This window comes from Neoarius graeffei, chromosome 9 (genome assembly GCF_027579695.1).
Source record: "Neoarius graeffei isolate fNeoGra1 chromosome 9, fNeoGra1.pri, whole genome shotgun sequence".
Taxonomy (NCBI): Eukaryota; Metazoa; Chordata; class Actinopteri; order Siluriformes; family Ariidae; genus Neoarius; species Neoarius graeffei.
The window spans coordinates 50,436,791-50,447,908 of record NC_083577.1 but is presented as its reverse complement, the minus strand read 5'-3'; the positions used below and the strand labels follow the sequence as shown (position 1 = coordinate 50,447,908).

The 11,118-nt window shown below is 40.4% G+C and overlaps 1 protein-coding gene across 1 annotated transcript in view; it reads right to left on the bottom strand.

Annotated features, from left to right (window-relative positions):
- Positions 1–7,265: 7,265 nt before the first annotated feature.
- The window catches only part of cacnb4a (calcium channel, voltage-dependent, beta 4a subunit), a 79,322-nt gene continuing 75,469 nt past the window's right edge, over positions 7,266–11,118 (bottom strand). Inside the window, exons 11-14 of the mRNA XM_060928744.1 lie at positions 10,019–10,170; positions 9,158–9,253; positions 8,883–9,068; positions 7,266–7,496 (exon numbers count right to left, since the gene is read on the bottom strand). Coding sequence (XP_060784727.1) covers positions 7,266–7,496; positions 8,883–9,068; positions 9,158–9,253; positions 10,019–10,170 — 665 coding nt within the window. The remainder of the gene's footprint in view (positions 7,497–8,882; positions 9,069–9,157; positions 9,254–10,018; positions 10,171–11,118) is intronic.

The window sequence follows — 11,118 nt, the reverse complement described above, 5'->3', positions numbered from 1 at the left end:
AGGTGCTTTCTAGTGCATAATAAAAGAAAGGGAACACACTTAATAATAAACAGACAAGATTAGATTATTAAAGAATAATTGTCTTTGACATTAACCAGGTTTTTATTACTGAATGTTCCCATGTTATATCATGTTTAACCAATGTGAAGTGAAAAAACAGAATGGGGGTTCCAGCATGTTCTCAGCTAGGAATGCAGTTTCTATTCAAAAAGTGGCTTTGGGCAATAAAAGGATCAGTCAATATTTTGGCACATACAGTGGATATATATTTAAAAAAAAAAAAAAGCTACACACTCCTGTTAAAATTTCAGGGTTTTGTGATGGAAAAAAAATGTAACCAATATAAGTCATGTAAGATCTTTTTCCACCTTTAAAGGGCATATTCTGTACCAATTTCATTTTTTTATATATATATGAAAGTATGTCCCTTTACACACTCATCCAGAAGGGTAATTTTGCACAAGGCCATCTGTCTACAGCAGAGAAAAATAAAATGACAAAACGCGTCTGGAAAAATCCCAAGGGAGTCTGGAGCCAGATTCGTGACGTCACCTGCGGAAGTGCAAGCAGGCTGAGAGAGCTTTGCGCAGTTTCAGTGCACAGCCTGTGTAGACCAAGCGCTCCCATTTCTCTCTCATTGTCCGGTCTTTTGGGAAATGATGAGTACTAATCCCATCAAGATTGGTGTTGCTACACCCTTCTACGATGCACCTGTTAACCATTTTAATAATTACATGATAACGTTGAAGAAATTTGCAGAAAACCACCAGGTCGTTTTCTCATAAACAAACCAGCGCTGACGTAGGATTCAGAAGGAGGCGTCCCGCACGCGACGTCATGAAAATCAATGTTTGCCGGGAAATCCAAATGGCAAGTTTTTTCAGAGGCAGACGAATTCGCCTCAAATGGCTTGATTTCAACTGAATTTTTCTGGTATTGCGCAAGGTAAAAAATTGCAGAGAATGCAACAGATATTTGACCAAAGTTTTTTTTTTGGGGGGGGCTTTTTTCACCTTTATTGGATAGGACAGTGTAGAGACAGGAAACGAGCTGGAGAGAGAGACGGGGAGGGATCGGGAAATGACCTCGGGTTGGAATCGAACGCGGGTCCCTGGATTTATGGTATGGCACCTTAGTCGACTGAGCCACGCCGCCCCCATTTGACCAAAGTTTAATATAAAATAGAAGAATTGCATTGATCTTGCTCCTGAATTTACCTGTGATATGCCCTTTAATGTGGTCGAGTGAACAACACAATTCAAATGTGTCATGTTTGAACTATATTACCCATCATCCCCAGCACATCACATGACCAGGTCACGTCACGCCTGTTTCTGGTTGCGCATAATTAGCACCCTTATATAAGTTCTGGTTTCAGCGTGTTTCTTTGTCAGGTTTTTGTCTTGTGTAGCCTATTGTTGTGCATAGACTGCAAGTGGCGTCCAACTTATCAAAGTTTATGGTTTTCGTTTTCACATTGTTTCTTTTGTGTCTCCTTTAATAAAACCATCTGCACTTGCATCTGACTCTAACTTCCTGATAAATATAAAAGTTTTAGGGAAATAAAATTAATCCAAAAAAAATTATATAATAACCTAGGTGCATAAGTGTGCACACCGCTTAACTAACACTTTGTTAAAACACCTTTTGCTTTTCATCTAACACTCGAGCTTTTTGGGTAAGAATCCACCAAATTAACACACCTTGATTTGGTCTATTGTTCCTGGCACAAATGCTCCAGCTCTATCAAAATGCAAAGGGATCGCTTGTGCACAGCCCTCTTCAACTGATTCCACGAGTTTCTGATAGGATTTAAATTTTTCTGGATTTTTGCTTTGAATTGTTATTATGCTGGAAAGTGATTTTGTTTCTTCAGCTGTCTAACAGACACATGTAGGCTTTGTGCCAAAATAGATATCTGGAGGTCTCAATGAGTCCCTCTATCTTGAGTAAAGCTGCAGTCCTATAGCATGATGCTGCCGCCACCATGCTTCATTGAGGGTATGGTGTTCTTTGCTGTCTTATTTTTGCGTCAAACACATGTTTTAGGATTACAGTATATTCAAAAACGTTCTGCCTTGGTCTTATCAGTCCATACTATGCCATATGGTTTGGGATGATTTAAGCTGGCTATTTTTTTTTAAATAGTGAGAGAGGGCTTCCTTCAAAGGAACATACATACTTTCCAGATGTTCCTTCAGCTCCATTAATGGTGATGGTCTCTTTGCAGCTTTGGTGATGGGTTTTCTTCCTGTCCTTTCTTCAATTTTGAAGGAACATCCTGTTCTTGGTAATGTCACTGGAATGCCCCATTTTCTGCACTTGTTGATGATGGCCTTCAGTGTTCCATGGTATATTTTTAAATCATTTGGAAATTATTGTAACCTTTTCAACAATGAGATCCTGTACAGGCTTTGTAAGAAGGATCTGATCTTTATTTGTGGTTAATCTGAATGACTTAATTGATGATAGGTGTATGGTAATTACTTTTTTTAAAACTCTTTTTAAATTTTTTTTTATTAAAGCGTGAACATTTTGCATTCATATACAACACTTCTGCTGTATTGTTTTTACATTAAAAATGAAACAATTAACTTCCCACTGATGGTTACAAATATTTGGAATGAATTAAGTAATTAATAAAAGAGAGAAGAGGGAGGGGTGTGTATGGTGTGTATATGTACATATAGTGGTATATGAGTTTGGCTGTGCAGGAGAAATTAAATCACGTGCTGTGATAGTAGAGCGGTAGCAGGACTCCATCTTTTGAGAAATATGTGTCCTTGAAGTCTCAGCGAGCACGTTATCTTTTCCATCTGGAAAATTCCCCATATCCCCTTAATCCATATATCATGTGTTGTGGGGTCTGGTTTCAACCACTTAATTGTAACGCATTTGATTGCTGCTGTTAATAGTATTTGCAGTAGTTTTTGGTTTTTTTGCTCTACTCTCAAAACCTGCTGGGGATAGGCCCAGTAGTGCCACCTGTGGATCTCTTGTGAGGTTCTGATGAAATATTTCTGTAAGTGTCTCAAACACCTCTTTCCAAAATTTACTCAGTTTCGCGTACATCCAAAATATGCAAGTATGGTTGCCAGTTTGTGAGCCATATTTTCTCCAACACATGTGTTTGGCCCATTTTTGTCAGAATTTCTGATGTTCGGAAGAATCTCATTAATACCTTCCATTTAAATTCCTTCCAAGAATTTGAGTTGGTTACAGTATGTGCTTCATCACACATTTCCTCCCACTTCTCCTCTGGTATATGTAGATTCATTTCAGTTTCCCAGCAACTTTTTACCTGAAATGTAGTGTTAGGAGCAGTATCCAGGACTATCTGGTATAGAGAGCGTGCACGTGACGTCACGAGGTCACGTGATATTTGTTTATCCGCCATTTTGGACGGCAAGGTCGCGCATAGAACTTAGACGAACCCGTTCTAATTATCAAGTGTGTGGGAGTAGATCTTTCGAGAATGGTTACATCTTGTTCAGCATTTGGTTGTACCAATAGACAGGGCCAAAAGGAGGGCCTGTCATTTTATAGATTCCCCGCAGACGAGGAGAGACGCGCAAAATGGGTGTCCACTGTGTGAAGAGAAAACTGGTACCCCAGTTCTACCAGCCGAATTTGTAGTGAACACTTCATATCAGGGAGGTGTACAGTGATGCTTGAAAGTTTGTGAACCCTTTAGAATTTTCTATATTTCTGCATAAATATGACCTCAAACATCATCAGATTTTCACACAAGTCCTAAAAGTAGATAAAGAGAACCCAGTTAAACAAATGAGACAAAAATATTATACTTGGTCATTTATTTATTGAGAATAATGATCCAATATTACATATCTGTGAGTGGCAAAAGTATGTGAACCTCTAGGATTAGCAGTTAATTTGAAGGTGAAATTAGAGTCAGGTATTTTCAATCAATGGGATGACAATCAGGTGTGAGTGGGCACCCTGTTTTATTTAAAGAACAGGGATCTATCAAAGTCTGATCTTCACAACACATGTTTGTGGAAGTGTATCATGGCACGAACAAAGGAGATTTCTGAGGACCTCAGAAAAAGTGTTGTCGATGCTCATCAGGCTGGAAAAGGTTACAAAACCATCTCTAAAGAGTTTGGACTCCACCAATCCACAATCAGACAGATTGTGTACAAATGGAGGAAATTCAAGACCACTGTTACCCTCCCCAGGAGTGGTCGACCAATAAAGATCACTCCAAGAGCAAGGTGTGTAATAGTCGGTGAGGTCACAAAGGACCCCAGGGTAACTTCTAAGCAACTGAAGGCCTCTCTCACATTGGCTAATGTTAATGTTCATGAGTCCACCATCAGGAGAACACTGAACAACAATGGTGTGCATGGTAGGGTTGCAAGGAGAAAGCCACTGCTGTCCAAAAAGAACATTGCTGCTCATCTGCAGTTTGCTAAAGATCATGTGGACAAGCCAGAAGGCTATTGGAAAAATGTTTTGTGGACAGATGAGACTAAAATAGAACTTTTTTGTTTAAATGAGAAGCGTTATGTTTGGATAAAGGAAAACACTGCATTCCAGCATAAGAACCTTATCCCATCTGTGAAACATGGTGGTGGTAGTATCATGGTTTGGGCCTGTTTTGCTGCATCTGGGCCAGAACGGCTTGCCATCATTGATGGAACAATGAATTCTAAATTATACCAGTGAATTCTAAAGGAAAATGTCAGGACATCTGTCCATGAACTGAATCTCAAGAGAAGGTGGGTCAAGCAGCAAGACAATGACCCTAAGCACACAAGTCGTTCTACCAAAGAATGGTTAAAGAAGAATAAAGTTAATGTTTTGGAATGGCCAAGTCAAAGTCCTGACCTTAATCCAATGGAAATGTTGTGGAAGGACCTGAAGCGAGCAGTTTATGTGAGGAAACCCACCAACATCCCAGAGTTGAAGCTGTTCTGTAAGGAGGAATGGGCTAAAATTCCTCCAAGCCGGTGTGCAGGACTGATCAATAGTTACCGCAAACATTTAGTTGCAGTTATTGCGGCACAAGGGGGTCACACCAGATACTGAAAGCAAAGGTTCACATACTTTTGCCACTCACAGATATGTAATATTGGATCATTTTCCTTAATAAATAAATGACCAAGTATAATATTTTTGTCTCATTTGTTTAACTGGGTTCTCTTTATCTACTTTTAGGACTTGTGTGAAAATCTGATGATGTTTTAGGTCAGATTTATGCAGAAATATAGAAAATTCTAAAGGGTTCACAAACTTTCAAGCACCACTGTAATCTTCTAATTCAATACTCCTAGTACATCTGTTAAGTTGATTTTCGGATTGAATGATAACTGCTTACTTAGAAACTAGACAGTACAGTGTTTGTGGCCATCAGTCTGCTTGATCTCTAACGTTTAAAATGGCTATGCCTAGCCCTACTACCCTGGCCTAGTCTATGACAATGTTTTATCTTTTTGGCTCATATATGCCTTTGAAAGGCCAATCCATAGTAGGGATGGCGAAAACTAAAAAAAAATCTTGACCGACCACTGAGCCTCATTAGCCGGTTAAAGTCGGTTAACCTACGAGTTTAAACAGGGATGCAAACGGCAGATGCCGCCTTTTTCATGGCTGAATCGCGCAGATCCAATTTTTTTTTAGGGGGGGCGTTGGAGTGTCTGAATAATTTCATCACAGTAAATTATGTATTAAAATTACTAAATGAGCAAATGCTGTTACAGTCCATGAAACATATGAAGTATTAGTATGAGAAGAAGGCAGTTGGTTAGAAAGCTGCGCACATTTGCGCAGCTTCCACGCAGGCATGCGCGGCTTTCTGATTTTCTGTTTTTCAGACAAAAACATACATATTTACAACCCTGTCATATTCTGGAACTGAATTTAGATTACGAACATTCTTAAGATAAAACGTCCTGCATAGTCTCTTTATGATAAATGTCTTAATGCCACTTACCCGTGAGGTTATCAAGTAGACATTCTTCTTCGGAACTTTCCAGAGGTATAGCTGAGATACCCATCCCACAACAAAATATTTATAAGCTTCCAGGCTCTTGTAAGCTTTGAGTGCTTTGCCAGTGTAACACGATTAACAAGAAAATTGTAAATGTCGTGGTAGGCCAGATCGGGCAAATCGCCGGCACCGCAGCTCCGAATTTCCCTGAACAAGGATTGCGGCAAGTTGTACGGATCTGCAGTCCCCAACCTGGAACACTTTTCCACGTAATGCTGCCTCACATCACCTACAAGATGCTGAACAAACTTAGACAAGTAATCGCGCGATGTAGATGGGGTATTTTCTGAATTTTCTTGGGGATTACTCCCTGGATCCATTATGCTCGCACAAGGTAAACAATCCTGATGCCGTCCAATATGGCGGAGTGGTCGGAGTACACACGTGCGAGTCACGTGACTGCACATCCTTTATAGGTGACTTACTACTTTTTGCCTTCTGTTTTCTGTTTGGGCTTTAATTAACAACTTCTCAACTGCAGCAGGCTCCAAAATGATGGTAATTACTTTTGAACATGAGTGTAAATGTGATTGGTTTGCTCTGAGCACAGTCATATGCTCTGTTATAAGAGGATGTGCACATTTATGCAACCAGGCTATTTTACATTTTTTCCCCAAAAACATTTCTACTTGTTTTTTACTTAGATTTTGTTGGTTGCTAGATAACATTAAAAGGTGGAAAAAGACCTGACACATTTTATTTTGGTTTCATTTTTTACATTACAAAACCCTGCAATTTTAAGAGGGGCATATATACTTATGTCCACTGCATTTCCTGTTCCTGAGCACTCTCAATCAAAACTGATGCCATATGAATAGATGTCATTCCTTGGCACTGTTTTGGAATTGTGTGCTCCATTTCTAGGAATAACTAAATACGTGCAAAAGGGTCTTAGTGCTGTGACATTTCTGCATGTTAACCTGAGCCAACCTGCTTCATCACCTGGCTCTGCAAATGCACAGAGAACTTATCTACAGTACAAGACACAGAATTATTCTGACCTGAATCCCTAAAGAGATCATTTCCAAGACGGACAGCGATTCATTTTTGGCCATCCCAGGATCACAATTTCCCTGATTGCGATATGTTGAACTGCAGAATACTGTACCTTGAATTTATTTGGCAAACATTTAGCAGAGTAAATCTGCTCCAATGTTTGCCCATTGGTGAGAACCAGTGCAAGAGGGAATACAAGGTACTATGCTTCAGAAAAGGATTCAGACAATGGCCGAAGAGGGAGCAGAAGCTGAACTTAGGTTCTGTGGTGCGAGGCATTGCTGTATCCCCCTGGAGAGCCACGGCTCCGATGTGGTTTATATGTGTCCTGGTATGGGTCAGTGTAGTCCTCCTCCACCAGTGGCCACTGCTCTCGGCTCTTCTGTTGACGCTCCGTGTTGTGGTAGTTTTCAGTTGATGTCATCAGACTACGCCTCTCAATTGGAGAATGACTGCTGGAATGATTCCTGTTTCTGTTTCTTTGGCTCTGTTGAGAAAAGTGTAAAGGCTTCCCATTTGTAGGGTCTCATGCCATTTGATGCTACTCAGATTCCTCTATTTTTAACGTTGTCCTAAACAGTCGACACTCTGAAATAATCATCTCATGACCTCAGAACTATAATGCTCTCTCGAGTATTTTGGTGGAAAAACTACACAAAATTGATCATTATTTTATTCTCCTGTCGTGTTATTTTTTTTATTTTGTGATTTTTATTTTAGGGCGGCACGGTGGTGTAGTGGTTAGCGCTGTCGCCTCACAGCAAGAAGGTCCTGGGTTTGAGCCCCGGGGCCGGCGAGGGCCTTTCTGTGTGGAGTTTGCATGTTCTCCCCGTGTCTGCATGGGTTTCCTCCGGGTGCTCCGGTTTCCCCCACAGTCCAAAGACATGCAGGTTAGGTTAACTGGTGACTCTAAATTGAGCGTAGGTGTGAATGTGAGTGTGAATGGTTGTCTGTGTCTATGTGTCAGCCCTGTGATGACCTGGCGACTTGTCCAGGGTGTACCCCGCCTTTCGCCCGTAGTCAGCTGGGATAGGCTCCAGCTTGCCTGCGACCCTGTAGAAGGATAAAGCGGCTAGAGATAATGAGATGAGATTTTTATTTTTTTTGTAATATTAAAAAAAGGTTTTTATCTCCAAACTTGCATAGAAACTTGGTTTTATGACGTTCTACCTGCTAGTTAATTGAACTGAACAAGTATGCTCTAAAACAGGGCCCATTAATTAGATTTGACATGGGGCCAAATTCTTGTAGAACAAATGCAGTATGGGCCATTACAGATTCTTCCTCATTTTCTTGATCCTCGCTTTTCCCACCGCTCACATTTTTTCAGTCTAATAGCTAACGATAGCATTTTGGGCTGTTCACATGAGTCCGTTTTTGCTCTCTGGTTCTACTTTAACAACGTCTTGTTCAAACAAGTCTTCAGTGTGGGAGAGTATTGTCTAATTCAGGGCTTTAACCTAAATTTTAAAATGAATTTTTGGAGGTTAAGTATCAAACATTTCAGCAGCAAAGTATCTTGCAACTTAAATCTCAGAGAACAGAAAGAGACAAAGAGAAATAAATCGGTCAAACATGATTACGATGTGGACATTGGTTTAAAATGTCGCAGTCTTGTGAGTTTCTTATTTATTTATTTAAATTCGGGTATTACTCAATGAGGTAGAAACATATAAAAACGAAACATTACTTGAGCTTACAGAATATTATGGTTCTGTTTGCTTTTGGCCAAAATTCACATCACTCTTTATGCTAAAACTGAAGCAGGAGGAAAGTAATCTTCTCTGCAACTGTATGTTTCTCATCATCACTCAATCCATAAGCTCTCGTTAAGCTTTTAAAAGGCTGTTGCCCCCTTTCTGTAAGTGCTGACCTGCAGAGTGGAGATGGTTGTGGGGTAGGGTGTGAGAGCAGTGGAGCCCAGGTTGCGTCCCAGCAGAGGGTTGAGTGGAGTGCTCAGTGATGTGTGTGTTGCCCGCCAGTAGGCTTCCAGGTACTCAGCCAGGTGTTCACATGCATCCTCTAGCTGGTTTTCATCCAAAATAATGTCAAACATTTCCTGGAAGGCATATTCTGATTTAGGACAACAGACCACTGACAGAAAACATACAATAAACCTCTTCTTATGACTTGTGTGTTGAGACTAACCAGAGGACACTGAGCCAATTTATCTGCAGCCACCAACTGTACATTGAGGTGCTTGCTCTGTGATTTCCCACGTGATTTGATCAACCGCTGCAAGACCTGGTAACACAGAAGAAACTGAATCAGAGGGACCATAATGTGTTACAACACTGGCTTAGCCAGAACATGAATGGAGGCTGCAGGAAATATTTTTTATAAATTCATATTAATTATGTCAACTAATATAAATAAACAGAAATCAATTAAAATAACGGCGGCACGGTGGTGTAGTTAGCGCTGTCGCCTCACAGCAAGAAGGTCCGGGTTCGAGCCCCGTGGCCGGCGAGGGCCTTTCTGTGTGGAGTTTGCATGTTCTCCCCGTGTCCGCGTGGGTTTCCTCCGGGTGCTCCGGTTTCCCCCACAGTCCAAAGACATGCAGGTTAGGTTAACTGGTGACTCTAAATTGACCGTAGGTGTGAATGTGGGTGTGAATGGTTGTCTGTGTCTATGTGTCAGCCCCGTGATGACCTGGCGACTTGTCCAGGGTGTACCCCGCCTTTCGCCCGTAGTCAGCTGGAATAGGCTCCAGCTTGCCTGCGACCCTGTAGAACAGGATAAAGCGGCTACAGATAATGAGATGAGAATGAGAATTAAAATAACCCATAATGAAAAATAGATGCCTAACGGTTTATAGCTAGCTACCTTTCACCAGATAGATAAAAATATGACTCATGTTACCCTTACCCATGTGCACTTGAACAAACTGTATGAACCAGAAGAGGGCAGCAACACATCAATTGCCATCCTCAAAGAATTAGATGATCCTTATTTTCTAAGATCGAAGACATTTGATCTGGTTGTAGAGGAACTTACACATTTTCTTACCTTGGGAGAAGATACTTTGACATGCACGATAATGGGTGCTAATGAGGTTTTAATGAGCTGAGCTGGGTGGTTGATCGTGTCAGCATCCAAAATAACCAGCTGAAGAGCTCTAGCCAGCTCGAAGATCCTCTCGATCTCACTCTGGACTTCCGCTATTATAAAAAGATATTATTTGTGATTACAGATCTTGGCACACATTTTTTAAAGATATACCTTCCTTTTAACTTGTATTTGAGTGATGGAGCATATCGCAATAGTAGTTCTGGCATGGTAGTGTGTGAGGTGTGCCAGGCATAGCAACTTTGCTGGGTTAAGAACAATCAGTCAAGTAAAAGTATCAAGCCTGTAATGATGCTATGGTCAGAACCCAACCGGTGATGAACATAGAAAATCTTCTATAGTCTTTTTACACCTACTAGATGGATCAGCAATGTAAGTGTGTCTAATAAAATGGCCAATAATGAAAACAGTGTTTAAAAACCACATCAGTACTACTATGGGCAATTCTTTTGTAGCAGTAACACATACTACCATGTTAAAGTCATTTATTGTCCCGTTCTACTGATGGACGGGGTAAGCTGAAATCATGTGTCTAATTTTGCAAAGACACTTTATTAACCCTCATCCTACCATGCTATTTTACACCTTAATCTTACCATGTGGGGTCCGTTTGGACCCCAATACTTTACTTTAAAATTAAAGCTTATAAAGACAAAATCACCAGATAAGTTTTGTTCAGAACATCTTGTATTAATAACAGCAATACACTATAGGGCCCAAGGCATAAAGAACACACTTAACCTTCATCCTACCAGCCAATTTTACATACACAAACTACCAGGCGGGGTCCGTATGGACCCCAGGAGGGAATACCTTGAAATCAATGCAGTAAGAACCAATTCAATGCAGCAAACAGACATAACTTTATTGAAGAACAAAATCCACTATGGCTGAATATCAATGATGTATTATAAATGCAATAACATTGCAATAATATTGCAATAACTAGCATACATGTAGCAAATTATAGCGCCACAAAAAAATTGGCATTATATACATGATTTTTGCAGCTCATGCAGCTGTAAAACATTCTGGATTAC